Below are 20363 nucleotides of genomic sequence, written 5' to 3'. Positions count from 1 at the left end.
TTAATCAAATAATGTGATTCACTTTTAAATGTAACATTTTATAGGACAATATAAATATTGAATATATTCAATTATTAATTTTCTTACAAAAACTAATTAAATTAACACTATTATTAAAAATTAAATAAGCTGTGTATAGGTATCACAAATATAAAAGTTTTTTTTTATTACAAGGACATTTTTATCCTATAGCTGCTATTACTATTTTAAAATAAAATTAAATTCTATAAAGAAAAAGACTATAAAAATGTCTTGGTATTTAATTTACTACTATTATATAATATAATTGTATTTAAAATTGGAATGGCAGTTTTTATGGAAAAAAATATAATTCTGAGATATTTTTATTCCTAAACCATAATTAAAATTATATAAAATAGGAGGAAATGAAAGGGGGAGTCAGTCCTCTGTGATAGTGATTCTCAGACTTTATTACTGTGTACAAACTGAAAAAATATCAAGATTTCAAATTAACAACAAGTGCCTTAGTGTCTTAGTATCCAATAATTTGAGATATAAATAAAAACTACATCTCTTTGTGGTCGTTAAATAATAATAATAGAAATACTCCCTGTTATGATTGTGCGTATTCAAAAATATATATTGCTAGTATGTGAAACAATAAAATAAAGTAAAATGACGTCATAAATACCCATTTTATTACACAAAGTTTTTCCGCCTTATTATTTTTATACCTAGCGGCAGTGCTAATGATTTAAACTTCTTAAGTGAGGGAGTAATGCAGATTACCAGCTGAAATTCTAAATATTATTTGACATGTAACCATATAAAGTTTTTTTACTACGTCGCTAACAATAACAAAGACAAAATCCAGGCATTTTCAACAGGCGTCCTCAAAATAATTTTTTGATAACAATAATAAAATTTAGAAGAAAGTAAAAAAAAGAATGACAAAAATATACAGTAATTGCTTGAATCTATGGATTGGATGATGGTATATTTAGTTTAAATTGTGTGTTCAAGACAAATCTCTGATGCACTATTCTTTGATCTCGGATGGGGCGAATCAGTTGTCACCATTGTTTCATCTAGTGCAAGATAATATCGTAGTCCCTTTCCCATCACACACCTTTTCTATCAACTAACATTACCTCCAAATTAAAATATCTAATAGAAAAATTAATGCAAAGATCGATTTCAATATTCCTTGGTTTGATCCTATATTTATATAGGATGTTGTTTGCTTTGTTTCAATTCTGTAACATAATTACTCGTGAAATTTGAGTACATTTTTTAACTCGTTCATTTTTTTTTTTTTTTTTGAGTTGGTAAATTGAAAAATAAAGTTTTTTTCTTAAGACTAGGATGGTCGGCAACCTTAAAAAAACCTAACTTTATTTTTTGTTTCATGTATAAAATGTCATATCCATCTAATATCTGTTGACAGTTACTCACCACATTTTCAGCCATTTTGTAGTCGCAGTTAGTATGTAACAGTCGTTAGAGTGAGTTGATGTGAGTGATTTTGTAAAAATGGACAAAGTTGATTGTATAACTATGATTATATATTATTTTGGGAAAATACAACCTTTAAATAGATTTAAATAATAGAATACATAAAAAAGGTTTTTTGCTCTATGATTTCACGCGTCTAAATCAATCCAACTCAGAGTAATTAAGCCAAACACAAAAAGTGTGACGTAACATTTATTTTGTAGAAAAATACGCCAAGTACTATTTGGACGGGTTACAGAGATGGTAGCATCTCTGGGAGAAGTGTGTAAATTTAAAAGGATACTATGTTGAAAAAAATATAAAAAAATAATCATCGATCTTTTTTTGATGGGATTTTTTTTTTTCAATATACATATGTAATTTATCTTCTTGCATAACATTTAGCAAAAGTAACTTTAACGCATATTTTGCTCAAGCAAGCAAAATTGTTCTTAAAGTCATTATTTTGACATCTTTGACAAAAGAAAACCTTTGAAATTAAAAATTACGAAAAATGTTGTCGTGAAATGGTAAGTAATGGTTATATTTGTTTACGGTGTCAAAAATGACACACTGGCTATTGAAGAGTAATTTGCAATTATTATTTTTTTTTTTTTCAAAATTGTCATGAAATATTAGTAATGCTCTGATTAGAAATATAAATATATAGACTTAAAAAATGTGATGGTGTTAAATATTACACCTTGACCATCCTTGTGTGTCATTATTATTTCATTGATGAGAAATTAAATTCCTTTTTACTACATATATACAAAACTGGCTGGAGCTTTTCGTCATAAATAGGGGTGGGCATCACGCGACTGTGTTTAAAAAGCGGGAGCGAGACACATGGTAATATAGATTTAAAGCCACGGTTTTGGAGGATAAAATATCATGTGATGGTGGTATAAAAATGAAAATCTTTTATTTTTCATGTTACACTAGAAGAGTGAAAATAAAAAGGAGTTGAAATTTTCAAATCCAGGAATGCCTGAGGTACTTCGTGAAAATCATTAAAAAACTTCCAAATTGCTATATTATAGATTTATCCACAAATATTAACAAAAGTCGCTAATATGATGTCATACAATGAGTAGTCAAAAACTTTTGAATTTCACTTAACTCGTAGTAAATTTAGACATTCCGTCTCGAGCCTCTCAAGTTTTTAATAAATTTTGATATAGGGGGTTGTCTAAAAAATGCAACATCCCTTGAACACCTTCATTATTATAACTTATATTTGTGATATTAAGTTAAAAAAGTATGGGTAAAATAAAAAATGATTAATTAAGACGAAAAGTAATAATTAGAAATTTTAATACTAGCTATACACAGAAAGTGAAACTAATTAATAGTAGTTATACACAGAAACTCAAACTAATTAATAGTAGCTATACAAAGAGAGTGAAACAAATTAATAATAACAAAAGACACTAAATATTAAAAATAGATTCAACGAATTATTAGAGACAAATGATAAGAAATTGAAGTTATTAAAATTAAATATTACAAATGGATTCAACAAATTATTTGGGACAAATGTAAATTAAAAATATAAAAAAATAATGAGACATTTTTATACATAAAAAAATATGCTGATTATGAGTAAATCAGCTTTTCCTATCATACTATAAATTCCATGTAGAATCCTCATTTTTCGTCATCTAAATAATTTGTAAAGATAAGAAAAGAAAAAGTCAATTAATATGTTTAGTATTCAAAACGACTTATACATACTTATCTTAAATAAATTATACTTTAACATGTTGGAATCTATGGAGTATACCCAATTCTTAAACCTAAGAAACTTATGTAAGACCAACTATTTGCACGCTATTTGAAGCTTGAACCCTTTGACACTATTCATGTTGTTGTTTTTAGGAATAAATGTAATTTATTCCTAAAAAAGTTATTTGATAAATACTTACTATTATGAATATAATATTTCAATTTTCCATTTTATAATTAGCTTGTTCCTTACACTTTTTACTGACAAACAGGATCTTTTTTTTGTATGAATGGCTCTCAATAACTGAAAATCCTTTCTAAGTCACAATTTAAAATAAGTGTGTTTCTGTAGACTGTCTCCTCGGAGTTTGTTAGGTCTCACAAATCGTTGTACGCTGATTATTCATTTAAAAATGTATTTAATTTTGTGTTGTAATAAACTATTCAATAATAAACTAATCATTAATAGGCTTCTTAGTTTTAACGAGCGTTGGTGTTTTTTCATTACGGCTGTTTAAATATTCCCCGATTACTTTGAAGTTATTGAAATAGTAATAAACTGCTTTCAACCAAGTTTCTTAGCGTGTGACTATAGGTGCTGGAGGTAATGAAATTTGGTAAGAAACAGTAAAGTTATGTGATCTTAGACGGGCATTCAAAAACATTTTTTATTGATGAAATGAGCTCGTTTGTCTTGGAAATTCTTTACGTGAAAGTTCAGAATGTTATATTTCAGGTATATTAGAGGAAACTAGCATTTTTAAGAAAGTTGGTGTTAAAGTTGTCAGAATCATTATGAGTCAAATGCTGTTTGTAGGCATTCATAATTTTGATGAGGAACGAGGACATTAAGAGTCGTTTGACTCTGGGTAGGGGGGTGTAAGATTACTCACATCGGCACATTCGACAAAATATTTTTTTGTCGTCCGGTAGGTAGCTTCAAATTTCATTACCTCCATTAATTACAATCCAGGTGTAGGGAAAACTTATTTTTCGGCATTTCACTCATTTTATTGTACAAACTCAAAGGTACTTGGCCAGCAATAGACTATTTGAAGAGATGTTAGCACAACAATAATTCGAGAAAGTATGAATAAAAAAGAAAAAACGGATTCTCTACCAACTGTTTTCCTTTTCTAATACCTAAACAGTAACTTATTTGACTAAACAGCTCAGCTTTAGTCATAAAAGGCAAAGATTAACCTGAAGATTTGTTGCAGAGTTATTATAGCCATTCCTTGAGAATATAACTAAGAATGTACATTGGAGTGATTCTAGCCTTTGTTCTTATTAATTTCTTTTTTCTCTGATTGTAGCTGATCTTTTGAAAGCTCATGTCAGCTAAGCTGTGCTCCTACAAAACATTCTTCAAATGATCAGGGCTAGCATTTTGAATTTATGTTTCTTATTTGTAACATTGCCAAAAAACTCTCGACTAGTATAACTGGCCATAATTATGGAGTTTCATATTACTCAATATGAATGGCGATTCCTAGAAATAAACTTTTCTTCCTCTGGCATGCTTGGTTCCTAGAATGTCTCACAGAGGTGTTCATCCGTCTAAAATAAGGAAGTTGTCAGCAACCAAAAAAGGTTAAGAATCCCTGATTTAGTCTATGAGCATTTTTCAACCAGAGGGAGCTCGTTTCAAGAATTAAACAATTAATGCTATACTACATAACCAGTTGGTCTTAATTATGAGATATTGCTGCCTTGAGTGTACATATGTATGTATTTATGACTTGATAAAACTTTATAGTGCTTACTGAATTCAAGTTTGATGATAAATAATATAATGTTTTAATATTTTTTAAAGGTGTAATATTATAATTTATATTAGGATTGGGAAAAAAAGAATGTTTTTGGAAATTGACACAATAAAAATACATGATGTTCACATTAATAATTTGCCATAATTTCATGATATACAATATATTTTTTATATATTTTATACTTAAATGTTATTATCTCAGCAATTAAAGAATAATGGTAAGAGCTTTGGAAAATAAGCAAAAGCTATTCAAATTCAGGTTGCAAGAAAAAAAAAAAGAGCTAATATATATCTATATCTCTATCAGGAAATATGTTGTCTCTCAATTTACAAACGTGCATATCTTTTTTATAGTTTATTCGTTAACTTATCGAAATTGGGCATGATATTATTTATAAGTATTGTTTACAAATAGTCCAAATATAATAATTCCGGAAATTATTTTCTTAACAATTCATAATATTTTTTTCCTCTCTTTTTAAAATAAAACATATTTCCTTTAATGGTACTTTAGTACAACTTCTTTAATGGTTATATCAGGTCCATTATATGAACTTTAATGCATTTAAATATACTACTGTAATTGTATTAATGGATTTTACAACATCTTTATAAGACTTTGTACATTGATATGTATTTTAATGATAGAAAAATATAACGAGGATAATCAAAACATGTATTAAAGGTAAATATAGAAAAAAGTATAGAAAAAAGGGTAATCAATTCATTAATCCTTTTGTAAGTCTATTTATTCATAAAATACAAACAAAATAACTTCGATTTAATGTAAGAGTAGTAAAATAAATTCAAATATAATTATATTATTTAAAAGTAATAATAATATTATAATTTATTTGCTGATTTAGATTAAAATAACAATTTCCTTATAAGGGTATATTCTTTGTCAATCAGTAAATCTTTAAAAAATGAATAAATGATCTGATTTCTAATTTTTTCTGTTTTAATTATTTTTTTGCAGATGTAAGCAAATGGAATTTAAATTGCTTTTGTAAGCATTTCAGACAAAATTTTGATAATTAAGTTTGAACAAATCTTTATACATAACTGTCTGTTAGTAAAGTGAGGTATTATTTACTCTGAGATCAATAAATGCTTCTAATTACTTTAAATCTATAGTTGATCGCCAAAAAATTTCAGAATACTCCTGAAAAACTAAATCTGATTAAATGTAACTGTTCATATACCTTGATAATATATTGAATATGATTTATTTGTTTATCAAGAAATTTTCAATCGAAATTTAAAATAATAAACTGTTCTCTTTAAAGGCCCTTCTTTTTGCTTTATTTGATTTTCCTTTTTTCAATGTGAGAGCTGAGGCGTACAATGATAGCTATAAAAAGGTAATTTGGAAGCTATTATTATATACAATACAAACAATATCATCAAACACTAATGAGTACTAATTTGATTCCAAAAATTTCAAATAGTATAAACATTTCATTAAAATTTCCGTCAAAAATAAAAATTAAATGTTCTTACTTAAAGAATAACATATGATTTCTTGTTGAACCTGTTTAACATACATGATATAAATAGATGTGTATCCTAAATTTCGATTTGAAATTTAACAATAAGATGCATAAGCTTAGATCACCTCAACACGACAACGTTGACAAAAATCCTTTTTAAAAAATTATTATTCCATAATTATTTTTTTTGGTAAAAATTTATCACCTATTGAATATTTAGCAAGTATAGAAATTGAAAAAAATTAATAAGGTATCTTCTAAGAAATTTTTAGGGTGTGTGTTTAATTGTTTTTTTTTTATATGGTTGCGATCATAATTATTTCATTCTTGAGGAGATAACATTTAAATATATAGTGTAATAACGAGTTGTTGATTTTATTTACCCATGAATGATGTAAAGAATCACATAGATTTTTTTAGGAAGCTATAATTGTAGATATCTATTGGACTCAGATAAGAATTTAAAAGCCAAAACGAGTAATTTTTGCTATGTGATGGCTTGATACTGAGTGGGGATGGGGTGTACTTCCTTCATATTAGAGCAACTCTTAGCTAATTTAATGACAAGTCATGACGGCTGAGCGGATTACACATTCTTTAAATTGTCAGTGTGACAATGTTCATTTTTTAATTTATTTTTGACGTACCGAAAATGCTTACGATTCACAACTATATCAGTCAAACTTGTGTGTAAAAAACAGCAAAGAGAAAAAAATCATAATTATAAATTCTTAATATTTCATATTTGAATGTTTATTGTTCCTATTTATTCTATATTTTCTTCTTTAGTGTTTTTAAATGTATTACAAAAATTTATCAACTCTTATGATTCAATATTATGTTTAAAATAATAAATGGCTAGATGATTTGAAAAAAAAAATCTTAATATTTATAATATACCGGTAGTTGCATAAATAAGCGGACTATTTGCGTCAAATAATTAAATGTGTAATAAAATTCGTATGACGTATTTTTTTGGAAAATTATGTAATAGATAATTTATTCTGGTATAAAATTTAATATCATTACTGAATATAACCGCCATCAGCTGCTATGACACCCTCCAAGCGCCTGTGGAAGGCATTGTACACATTGATGATGTAATGGTATTCCATGGCTGTCCATTGCTCATTGACACTGGCCTTCAATGAGTCCAAATTTGGGTGGCGGTAGCATATGCTTTCTTCTCAATTAGCCACCACACACTGTAGTCAAGGGGATTCAAATCTGGTGATTGAGGTGGGCAAATGTTTTTCTTCCAAAATGACATCTTGGGAGCGAGCCAATCCTGAGTCATTCCAGAGGTATGGGCAGGTATTTCTGATCTTTTCACTCCTTGACAAGCTTCTGGACTTTGAACACAGTAGTCCTGGATAGTCCGGTGTTCTTGAGTATCTCTTTGACAGACCTACCGGCGCGGTGGCAACCATATGACGTTTGGGCTCGTCATTCATCTTTAACGACTTAGTTTGAAGTGTGTAAGAAAACAAAAACAAAGCAAAAAGATTTACCGAGTTACTTGTGCTGGAATTTTTTACGGAACCTCGAGATATAAGCGTTTAAAAATTAGTCCGTGTATTTATGCAACTACTGGTATATCATAGAATCAACTAACAGGGCATTTTAAACCCACTTATGTAAAAGAAAGTAGTTTTACATACCTAAATTGATAAAAAATGTACTTGAGAGAAGTTATCATTTCATCAAATACAGGTCATTTGAGGTAAAAACGCAAATTAAAAAATTAAAAAAAAACTCCCTATGGACATTTTATCACTCTTTTGCCGTAATGACTCAATTATTTTTTTAATTTCAAGTAGAGTGTAAAACAAGCGACAAAAGTAATTGTGAGGCATCCCCACGATAAATTTACTGCTATGATGATTAATAGCGAATCTAAATGACTGACTTCACCTTATGAAACTTGAACTTTTTTGTTAAGATAACCGTTATACATTTATACATATTTACATTATGTATCCAATAAATAAGTTATTAAGGTAAGTTTCCACATCCATTTCCGGTCCTGTTAAGTAATGATCACCCTATTTCTAAAGACTTTGCTTATAATAATCATCATACCTCTCCACTAATCCATATTTTTTAAAGAAAAATGACCTGTCAGTATTTAAAAAAAACACGAAATTAACATTTTAATAAATAATATTTTGTAGGAGAGCAGCACAACTGTCATGACGTTTTATTAAATTAGCTTCAATCACCCGTGAGAGGAAATAAATAAAAACAAATCCCCGCCGTATGTAGCAAAGATATAGGTAAGAATTACTCAGATTTTGATCCTCAATTTTACTCTTAGTAAACTCAACAACAGCGTTTTCTCTCCTAGAAACAAGAAAGATTTTAAATCATAGAATCTCTTTATATTGAAAAAGAGAATTCGTGAAGTTTGAATATAATTTAAGTAAATTTTTTCGATGTTATTTGTCTATTGGTTCCTTTCTAAAATTTGACACATCTTAAGGTGTATAATTTTGCATATATTTGAACGCACACCTATGCCACCCCATGGATAAGATATTTTTATCAAATATTTTACATTTGTCTAAAAGGTTTATAATGACATGAGAATAATAAATTTATTAATTTTTTATTCTTTATCTTTAAAGTGTGACTAATCATGATAAATAATTTACTCAATTTTTTCACCCTTTGAAGCAAGCATCTTTCTCAATTTTCTCGGAACAAACACGAACAGTATTTAGTTAAATAACATTCCACTCCCTCAACGATACGTTTATCTAAACTCCAATCAATTAATTAATATCTGGATGTTCTTTAAGGCCGGCTTTTTCTTTATGTTATGACCAAGGTGAAATTCAGGGAATTTATAAATGGGTTTGAAGCAGGTAATCCTTTTTCATTAATAAATCCATTCAAAATCTTTTCACACCAAGCCAGGGTGGATTTTGAGGTATGTGATGGGCTCCATCTTGAGTATGTGAGTATATTTCTTTTCTTGAAATATCTCATTAATCCAAAGAAACAATTCCAATATCAGCTGCTGGTATGTCTCTGAATTGAGTTTGACCCCTTATGGAATAAAAAATAAGTGTATACATTGAATCCTCACATACATAAGCCTAAAACATCATTGCTGTGGGGTTCTGACGCTAATAGAGAGTTTAGTTGTTTTGGGTATAAAATATTTTGGATTTTAAATGTAGCTTTGATATTGAAATATTTCTCATCACTAAAAATGATATTTGGGAGCTTGCTCTTTGTAGTACCATTCCAAATAATCTTGCTTTATTCCATGCTATTTGGTTTTTGTTTGTAGCTAAAGGATGACGCTTCTGAAAACGATGCACAGATATCTTCAAATCATTCTTTGTAGTTTAGGATATACTGGCCTGAGAAATACAATATCTTCTCTCCAATTCTCTTTGACGCCGTACATTATTTATTTGAATGGACACTTGGGTGGTCTGGATCCCTTTAAAAGTCTTGGATGGTGTAAAATTTGACTGATATTTAGTTTGTTTAGTTACAAAGATATTTATCGTAAAATATAATTTAAATATTCAAACTATTTAAAAGATAATAATATTTTTGTAAAAATACGTAAAATATATATATTTATAAAAAAAAGGCCCTGATAAGGTAGATACGAGACTTTTTTAATCATTTAGCACATTATTACCTTTATTATTTCTTGCCTCCTTTACCACAAAAAGAATCAGAAAAAGGCACAAAGTCAGTGGTAGTAGCTAGCCAATTGTTTCCCATATGGTATTATTATTCAATAATTGTTGGGGATTCTTCTCAGTACAATATGTTACATTACTTCCACAAAATTGTACTCTTTTTTCTCCTTATCCGTTATCTGAACATTTATTAATTCGATTTGCCTCATGGACGGGGGTGGAGTCTTGCTCCCATGCCCATAGCCTCTTTCCAACCACCTGCTGTATACACTGGAACACTACCTCCTTCAGAACCTTAAGATAGACCCTAGTGTTGACTCTAAGCCTAACTTCGAAGATGTGAGGAGGCATGACATGGCCTTCAATTGAGACGACACCGAACACCGTTATTTTTGCCAGGAACTTTTTATTCATGACCCGAGGCCGATTGAGGGTTTTGGAAGCTATCCACCTGTGGTTCTGGCTGTTGAAGATTTGGTCACAACGTAAGTTATTTTTATCCGAAAAAAACCTCAAGATGTTGGTTTTTTTATGATTGATCTTGTTCAGTAATCTCACATATTTAACTAATCTGAGGCCCTTGGTCTTCTTAGTGAGCAATTGGCCAGTATGACACCTGTAGGACCGGTACTTCAAGTCATTTTTGACACACTGGATGATGGTGGTGTGTGATGTATTCAAATCTGCAGTATTTTTATACATGGGGGTTGTGATCTCCTGGACCTTGCTAATGAATTCATTGTTCATGCCCTTCCTGCAGTTCTCAGGATCGTTCTGATGCTTCTTACCGTTCATTTTGGCATTTTCAGGATAGAAGAAATCTCATAGTTATTAAAAGTTTGATCATCAAAAAGCATAAGTTAAATATCGGCGCATCTTCGATCTCTCTCATTGAAAACAGTGTCCTTTTTTCCATGTTAGAGAGATGTATTTGTCACTGCGCATTTTTTGTAACTAACCAAATACTACAAGAATCCTTAGTAACAGAAAAATCCGTGACAGTACAAATTAATGTTTGTGGTGGTGCTACAAAGTTGAAGCAGATTTAATTTTTCAACCCTGTATAGTTGGGAAGAAATGGTCAATTTCTATCTAATATATGTCCTTGATTTCTGTTTATTTTTAATTAAAAAGTTGTGATAAATAATTAAAATAACAACATGAGCTAATAAAAATCAAGTTGAATTCAATTAATCAACGCTCAGAATATTTATAAGAGAAAATAAGCAGAAAAATCAACTGTTGACCACCAAAAAAGTCTATTTTGTTTAAGTAACACTTTGTTTAAGTTATTTGAAGTAAGAAAGGATCTTTAAAATTCCAGTTAAAAGTCAAATCGTCTAGTTGTAAAGAGTACAAAAAATGTTGTTGCATAAGCTTGTGGAAACAATATTTTCGTGAGGTGAGTTAATGAATTGATAAGCGTCACATAGATGTAACTCGTTTCTACATGATTATTTCTTAGGTAAAGTAGTCATGTATTCTGTGAATTTTAGCACACACTCCAACATGAGGCATCAGCAAATGGAATACAAGCTTTATTGATATAGATATGCAAAAGTAAGCTATTATGCAAGATAAAAATTACTGTTTTTATTAGTTAGTCTAACTAAGCTTTATTGTATGATTTACCCTTTTTTTTGAAAATGTTGAAGTTAATATATGGGAAATATATAATCAGCATGTGAAAAAATAATCATTTCACAAATACTCAAATATATTATTCTATTATTTGCTTTACTTTTTTTTTTTTTTTTTTGTAGCAAACAAGATGGGAAACGTTATTACATTTTTGTATTAACACAAAAGCATTAGTTTGAAGGGATAAACCTACACATATAGCACCCTACAAAAATTAAGTATTTAGTATAATACGTAGATAAACAATAAGTATGGAAAATACAGAGCTTAAAATTTTGCATACTTATTTGTATCTTGACTAACTCAAATATACATTTACTTATAAGTAGGTATTTGCTTAATATAGTTACAATTATGGAAAATAATTTATTATTTTTGCAAAAATGAATTTTATTTTTTTAAAAACTCTGTGATCATTTATAAAACTTACTCTACAATATTCTTAAAAATAAGTATCAGTTTAACTGTATAAAAAATTTAATATTTCAAATCTCATTTTCAAATTTTTTGCAAAAAATTTAATTTTTTCGATGATTTTTCGAATAAATATATTTTTTTGTGAATAACTTTGAATTTTTGAAATTTTTTTCCAAAAAATTTTTTATATTATAAATTAATATAAAATTAATTTTCGAAATTTTTTGTATTTTGCAATAGAGTTTTGAAATTTGTTTCAATAAAATGCCAAAAACCAAGCCCTTTCCCTCTATATAATCCTGTTGACCTTCTTACAATTATAATTTGCAAAAAGATTCTTATTGTTTCTCAATGTTGCTAATAAATTCGTTATTCAAGTAAGTTTCTACATCCATCTTTTTTAGTATTGATAACCATATTTCTAAAAATTTTGCTTATAATAATCTTAAAACTTATCCTTTTTTTGTTAAAAATATGACCTGCCAGTAAGTTAAAAATAAAGAAATCAAAAGTCAACGTGTTTGAGAGGAGAATAACTAAACTGGCATGACGTTTTATCAGACACGCTGCAATCAGCCTTGTGAGAAAGGATATAAACACAAATCCCCCTCCGTTTCTAGCAAAGAAATAGGTAGGAATTACTCTGAAGTTGATTCTCAATTGTTCTCTGAGCCAACGAAAACTTAAACTTATAACTACCAAAGAAATCAGCATTGTTACTCAGAGCATCTCACTCTGAGCACACACAATTATGACTACGTTATACTTATTTAGATGTTATCTCTTCACAAACTATGATAACAGCTCTGAAAATAAAAAGATGAATTAGATTAGAAAAAATTCGCTCGCGTTCTAAGCCAACTGATTTTAAACAACTTATTCAAGGGTGAAACTTTACATTTGGTACTTTAATATATGGATTGGATGTGTATTTAAGCACAAAATTGACCTCCAAGATATGTAGTTTCATAGTAATTTGAGACTAATATAGTTCGGAGTTATGTTTCACGCCTTAAGACAATACGAAAATTGATGATTTGATCAACATAACTTTGTAAAAGTTTCAAATGTTTTATTGTTTCTGTATCTACTTATGAATTGTTGATGTTTTTTAATGTACAAAATTAGGAAAAAATTCTCTTTCTTAGGCACTTATAATCTATTCCTCATTCTCAGTAATGGTAAGTATTGTTTTACATATTATACAAAAATTAACATTTTTTGTAAGCCTATTCAAAAATATGCCTTCTTGTCGACCTATGTTTGATTTTGTATTTTTTCTAAGCAATCACTCAGCTTCATCATTAATATATACATATTCACACTCAAGAGAGTAATAACTATTCATTAGGACTAACTTGTTGGATCATGCAGGGTTCTCAATTAAAAACATTTTTTAATCATAAATGATATTAACATATGCACATAATTTATATTCTGCTTAAAATATAATTTTAAAAAAGCAAAATAATTTTACATTCATTCTTTCTTTTTTTTAAACCTTAATTAATTTACGTGAAATACTCATAATAAATTAAAAGCTGCACTTAAATCATCCAACAATATTTCAAACAATAAAAATGTTTATAGAACCACTATTTAAAAAAAGTAACGAAATTAAAAAAGTTTAATACACAAATTTCATACTACTTATTTTTTATATATTTAACAAGCATCCCAATCTCATCAAAACTCTCTGCCATTTATATTGATCTCTTCGCCATTCCTTGAGCTATTACCTTTTTTTAATCCTTGCTGCGTATATGACAGACTGTATTTTTGTTATCAAGACATCTGTTTTTTGGGTGACTGGATGTTGTTCACAATAGCCAATCACCCTCTGTAATTCTGCAGTTCCATTGTTTTTGTACTATCTTCTCCACTCTGTTAATTAATTTCGACATGGATGGACATAGAAAGAAGAGGTGTTCTGAATTTGCCAAGGCACCAAGGCACAGAAAATAGTAGATTTATTTCCCACAGCTAATTTTTTAGTATAGAGTGAGGATGTAGCCGTTCGATATCAGAACCACTTTCATTAATAAGAAATGAAAGAGTTCCCAATACTGATTTGAGATCCCCGTTATAGCCAAAGACTGCAGTGCTCCTTACCAATTGATGCACCACTGTCTAAACTCTGAGTTATTGCCATTTTCAATGCGTCCACTATTATTTTTGAGGTAAATGTCCCATGTAAAAAAATGAAGAAAGAATGGAGTCAGTAGGTAGACAAATGGTTTGCTATCCCTCCACAAAAACTTTATGGGACGATCCTCACACCCCCAATTAATATTATCCATGGTTATCGATCTCGTTTATCAAAATCCCGCAATTTGAGGCAACGATTAAAATTCAATGGTTCTTCCATGCCCATTTGCTGTAATAGGGTAACTAGGGTCCTTTACCTCGAGTCAGACATAAGATTTGAGAAAGCCCCTTGTCACTTCTAGAAGTTATTCAAGACCACTCTCATTTGAAAAAGCTCCCAACTTCCTCTTTATACAGACTTCTCAGCCTTAAAGTCCATATAATTGCACTACTTCTTAACTTTTGGAGCCATTTTAAATTAAGAGTCATCCATGCTACCTCTACATACACAGATTCTGGACCCCACTTCTTTACTAGGCTAACAAACCTATCTTTTGATGAACTGTACCTCTTTCCATCCTAGATAAGGTCACTCCTCTCTTCTTCTATAAGAGAGCATATTTTTAGGGAGTTTACCTAAGCAAATGGGTCCAGTCATTTTCTTGGTAGTCATTGGCTAGCAAAATATAAGCATAAGTTAAACCAGAAAAAAAAGTATACTAGCGGCAACAATCATTGAGACATTCGCACTTTCTAGTTTGTATAATTTTCTTCGTTTGAGCTTTGCAAATTAAAAATCTTTGTAACATTGTTGTGTCAATTAAAAAGGAAAGTTCTTCGTCAAATAGTTGATGACACAAGCTCAAAAGATATATTCCGAGAACCATCTTCATACTCCTTCGACAGGTCCAAAAGGAAAAATCCAGGACTTTTCCTGCAAAATCTGTAAAAACATGTAACTGTATGTCTAGTTTTCGATAATTAAAGAAGCATACCTTTTCTTCGTACAATTTTGTGATAAAATAATTCCACAAAAAAGACTTAATGTTAAAATGAGCTTTTAAATTTATTTACTCTCCCCTCCCAAGCACTTTTAATACAATAAAATCGTTTAAAATCTTTTCTTCTCCCTCCTTCCCTCCCAACCAAGTATAATGCACTTCAAAAAAGGGACACAACTCAGTTCTAAATTTATAAAAAACATATTCTAAAGTTCATTTGAAATACAGTTCTTTGTATTGCTGTATGTAGGCTTAGATTAAAAGATGTTTCGATTCCTTTGTTAATGCAATCTTTAGCTTATTAAGCAATTTGGCTATTTTGTATGCAATATATTTATCAGTCGATGTTAGTATCTTTACCTTTTAGTACTGCCAGTAGGTGATAATCGATCGAAATATTGTTCAAAATTGTATTCTTTTCTACAATAACCCTTTCTTCGGCTTGAAAGCTCTGTATTCATTTTCTATCTACCATCAGTGTCTCTACCCCTACGAAAATAGGAATATCTTCATCTTCGGTTTTTACACTCATACCATATAAGTTTCGTCCAAAATATCAAATATCCAAGTCCTTCAATTCAGATAAGGAGAATAAATTTTCCGAACCGAATAAAAGTATTTCAAAATAAGGTCTGTTTCTTAAATGGGTATCTCATGGAACGTTTTTTTAAATTCTGACAATCTTGTATTTTATTATTTTATGACAAAAGTTTCATTTAATAATCTTTATCATATATGTACCTATAATGAGTTAGCTTATATCCCTTGGGTTGAGTTGTCTGTTTTTAAATTATAAAGGCCCCACGGGCAAAAATAGTTTTTTTATAACATACTATTTAAGTTTTTTGTTGCGGGTAAGATCGGATATGAAATTCAAAAAGAGAGACATGCAGATTCTTAAAACACTTGTACACTATCAGTGATAATAATATAAATTGAAATTAAGAGTATATGAGGAATATGAGATAATTATCATTTATCAAAAATATATAAATAAATATTTTTATTAAAATGTATTAATTATTTACTAAAAGGATCCCGATATTTTTTAGATTATTTCCGGGAAATGAGAAACATTAATCAGTATAATATCGATATTGAATTAAGGATATTAGTATTGATAACAAGAAAAAAAATCAATATTGATTTTAAAGTGATGAGTTGGAAATATAGATATACTCGTATTATATAATTACAAAATAACCTCTCCAGTAATTTGTTAACTAAAGTTACTGCTCATTTCCCATGATTTCAAACTTAGACATTAATGAAACATTATAAGGAATTTTACAAGCACGTAAGTATTGTGGATTCAATTAAGCCTAAGCTTATTGAATTATTCCCTGTTTTTATACACTAATACTTACCTGATAAATGGAGATCCAATCTATTAGAAACTTATCTAAATAGTCTATGCTTTTGGTATTCTGTATTCTAATACGTAAAATGTTAACATTAGTTTTTTGCTAAAATAAAATCAGTTTTGTACCTACGGAATTTTTATAAAGGTTAAATTTAATGTATTACATTAAATACTAATTGGCATACTAACCTACCAATTTTTAGTTTTGAATAAAGTTGTAATAGAAAAAATACAGTGAAGGGCAGAAAAACATTTCATATCTCCTAGATGCTGGAGTTGATGTGACGAAGAGTATGGACATTGTTGAGTATTCCAGGAGACTTGTTTTTAAGTTGACCAAGATGGAAAAAGGATGTTAGGAAATGAATGAGCATCATTTAAAAAAGGATACAAAGTTCTTGTTATGTTTGGAGAAGAATATAAAGGAAACTCCAGTTAATTTGATGAATAATCTTGCCAACGACTTCTCTGTGGCTTTTAGGACCATAGAGAGGGCTATAAAACAGTTTTGAATTAGTTTCTCTCACAAGGCCCCCACACTACTTTTTGACTGAGGAATTGTAAGTCAGGAGGCTTGAGAGGTACAAGAAAATCCTCACATGGATCAAGGCAAATTGGTCAATTGTGAAAATTTTCTCATACAAGAAGATTTTTACATTTAATCAATTCCACAGCCCCTGGAATAACTGCTGGATAAAAAAACAATAAAAAAACAAAAGAACAGGTCCAAGGGGTGTATGCCACCAAATATCCGGTAAAAACAATGGTCCTCCGCGTTATGGCCTTTGACAGAAAGAAGATACCTCCTCTCTTTTTCAAGGCTGGACAGAAAATTGGCCAGGAAGCCTACTATTAGGTGCTTAGGTACACAATCTTGACATGGCTGAAGACCAACTACCCGGAGAGTAACTATTTGAGGACACAGGAATGTGCCCCTTTTCACACGTCGGCTAATTACCAAAATTTCTGCAGAGATAATACTGCTCGATTCTGGTTGAAAGAAATATGGGCCCTTCCTCACCAGATTGGACTTTTTTATATGGGACACATTGGAGAGGGAAACGTATAGGACCTCACACCCAAATGTCGACTCACTGAAGTCCTCCATTGTGGCTGCATGGGACAACTTGTCGGAGGAGTTTTTCATCAACTCCTATATAGTCTTCAGGCGACGTGAAAAGCTTTTGATTGATAATTAATATGGCTATATTGACTGAAAAAAGTTATGCAAAAACCTTTTCTTCATGTTTTTTCAGCATTATTTTTTTGCTTATTATTGAATATATAAAATTATTGATGTCTTTTCTAAATCCATCTCTCGAGTGCACATTTTTCTGCCCTACCCAGTATATTAACTTGCTCTAAAGAACAATGATTTACATTCTTTACTTATTCTAAAATTGGATTGTTTTTATGGATTTTACTTAAGTTAATTAAAAAAGTTATTTATATCTTTTTTATCAACTACTAAAAATATATGAATCTAAATTGGGATCAGTAATATACCCCATATTCTATATTTAAAGCAACATGTATTTATAGTAACATACAGACAAATCCGAATATTCCACAATAGCATATAATAACAATATACTTATAATCAACATTCTCTCAGATATCAATTTTTACTATCAACATGAAATACTTTGCAGAAGAAAAATGAATAACTAATCTGCATAATGTCAACTTTTTTTTATTATCACCTTCATAGGAATTCATGAGTCTAATAAAAAAATAGAATGAAGAATTTTCACGAGTATCTTTACTTTTTTAAAGGTAGAAATCATAAGCTGACACCATATTTTTCTCCCTATGTTTCTTTTTAAATTCATTTCGCATTTCTTTTCAATCAATACGAATACATATCATGAGTGATCGTCCCCAAGGATACTTTTAATAACAGAAACAAATTTATATTTCATCTTAATAGTACAACTTTGCTTGTTTAGATTATTTAGTATCCAATTTTATATATATAGTTCCGATATAGTCAACTTTTCATTAGAAGAAAAGCAATTTCCTTTATTTGGATTTGACTGTAGTTTAATAAGTGGAAGCAAGCTTAGTTATTGATGAGTTTCCTTGATAATAACGTACTTTGAGATTTGTTTATGAAAAAATATTGTTTGACCTAAATGGAATTAAATACAAAACTTCTTGTTAAAATGTCCTCCTGTGGGAAAGTTTCAAAAGATATCAGATTAGACTTAGTTTTAAAAGTAAAATTAATTTTGTCACGTACCTTGGCTGTTATTTATCTGTCACTCCGACTATTAGAGACTCCATCATCCCTGAATAACTAATCGTCAAAAAAGAAAATCAATAGTGGGCTTAAATTTATGACGTGGAGGAGACATTTTGATAGGGAGATGTTTTTCTTCTGTATATTGTCATTTATCTAATGTTTCTCCTTCTAGAATTTGACTTTGTCCATGGTACATTTTTATATAATAATAATTGTTGCTAATATATAGATAGATGTCCTTAGCCATCTCTCCGATCATACAGTGAGAATTTTGTACAATCTGATCTTTGATGGTCTTCATGACAGCCTTTGTCATAATATTTTTCTTTCGTTCTTGACCAGGCATTCTAGCAATATTTGTACAAATGTTAAAGCGGTTAATAATCTGTTAAAACTGACGTTTTGTGGATGGACATATCCCTGTTGATATATTTGGGAAATTTCCCATGGGAGGACTTTCAAATACAATTTTAGTTTAAATGTGTTCTTTTAAAAATGGAACATGGAGCAGATATATAAATTTTTATTCCTCACTTCCTCCCATATTTTCTCATTAAATATATGTTAATAACTTTTTAATACCAATACCAGTATCAAAACTATTGTTTTCTAAATTGTAACATTCCTAATTATTGGGCAATCTGTATTTATAAGTCAATAAATATGTATTAAATTAATCAATCTTATACAATGAATAAATCAGTAGGATAAGATCTAACATTTTAAATGAAGAATTATTATTGATATTTTAAAAGGAATTTACATTAATATATTTTATTAATAATTTTTTATATATATATTTCCAGGAGATAACAAACATGAATTTGAACTTGTACAACTAGAGAAACAATAGACAATATTTGTTCTTTAAAACAAAATGATTGCTCATGATATTGTCTACCCTATTCTTCTCCTCGCCACTACAATCTTGTTACCTACAGAGGGACAACAACAAATTAATTTTTCAAAACCAATTTCCAGATATCGCCGCCGTGGAGGTTTCAAAGTACATTTAAATTCTCCCCCTCCCCAGTCTTTTTCCCCGACACCGTTTGCATCAACAGCATACCCTGGAGGTTGGGAAGATTCCCGAAATACTCATTTTCGTCAGCCTAAACCTTACTATCCTGCATCAACGTCATCGTCGCCAACAACTTCCTATACGAATCTTTCAAGGAATCGCAACTCAATTCCACAAGTCCCATATGATGGAAAAAAATCCGATCTCAAAGTAGGCATCATTCTTCCTAAGCAAATCTTTCAACAAAGAAGATATCAATCCGTGATTGCTCGTAGCATTGAAAATATTGCCATTGAGAGGAGTAGTTCTGCGCAAAATCTAAGCTATTTTCAACTTGTTAGTAGTAGATATAACTTTGATTGGAAATCTGGATTATTTCTACTCGAAGATCAATTTGATGCAATTAATTTTGCACATATGGAAGTTTCACCACCACCAGCAGGTAGGAAATTATTCCACCATCTTTGATATTACA

At 29.6% G+C, this 20363-nt stretch overlaps 1 protein-coding gene across 1 annotated transcript in view; it reads left to right on the top strand.

The window, feature by feature from the left end:
• LOC121115632 (glutamate receptor ionotropic, NMDA 2B) overlaps window positions 1-20363 on the top strand; it is a 119319-nt gene that overhangs the window by 10780 nt on the left and 88176 nt on the right. Inside the window, exon 2 of the mRNA XM_040709714.2 lies at window positions 19674-20330. Within this exon, the coding sequence (XP_040565648.1) occupies window positions 19745-20330 (586 nt within the window). The 5' untranslated portion in view covers window positions 19674-19744. The remainder of the gene's footprint in view (window positions 1-19673; window positions 20331-20363) is intronic.

This window comes from Lepeophtheirus salmonis, chromosome 1, assembly GCF_016086655.4.
Source record: "Lepeophtheirus salmonis chromosome 1, UVic_Lsal_1.4, whole genome shotgun sequence".
Taxonomy (NCBI): Eukaryota; Metazoa; Arthropoda; class Copepoda; order Siphonostomatoida; family Caligidae; genus Lepeophtheirus; species Lepeophtheirus salmonis.
The sequence above is the reverse complement of the archived record's forward strand: the minus strand, read 5'-3'. Positions and strand labels throughout refer to the sequence as shown.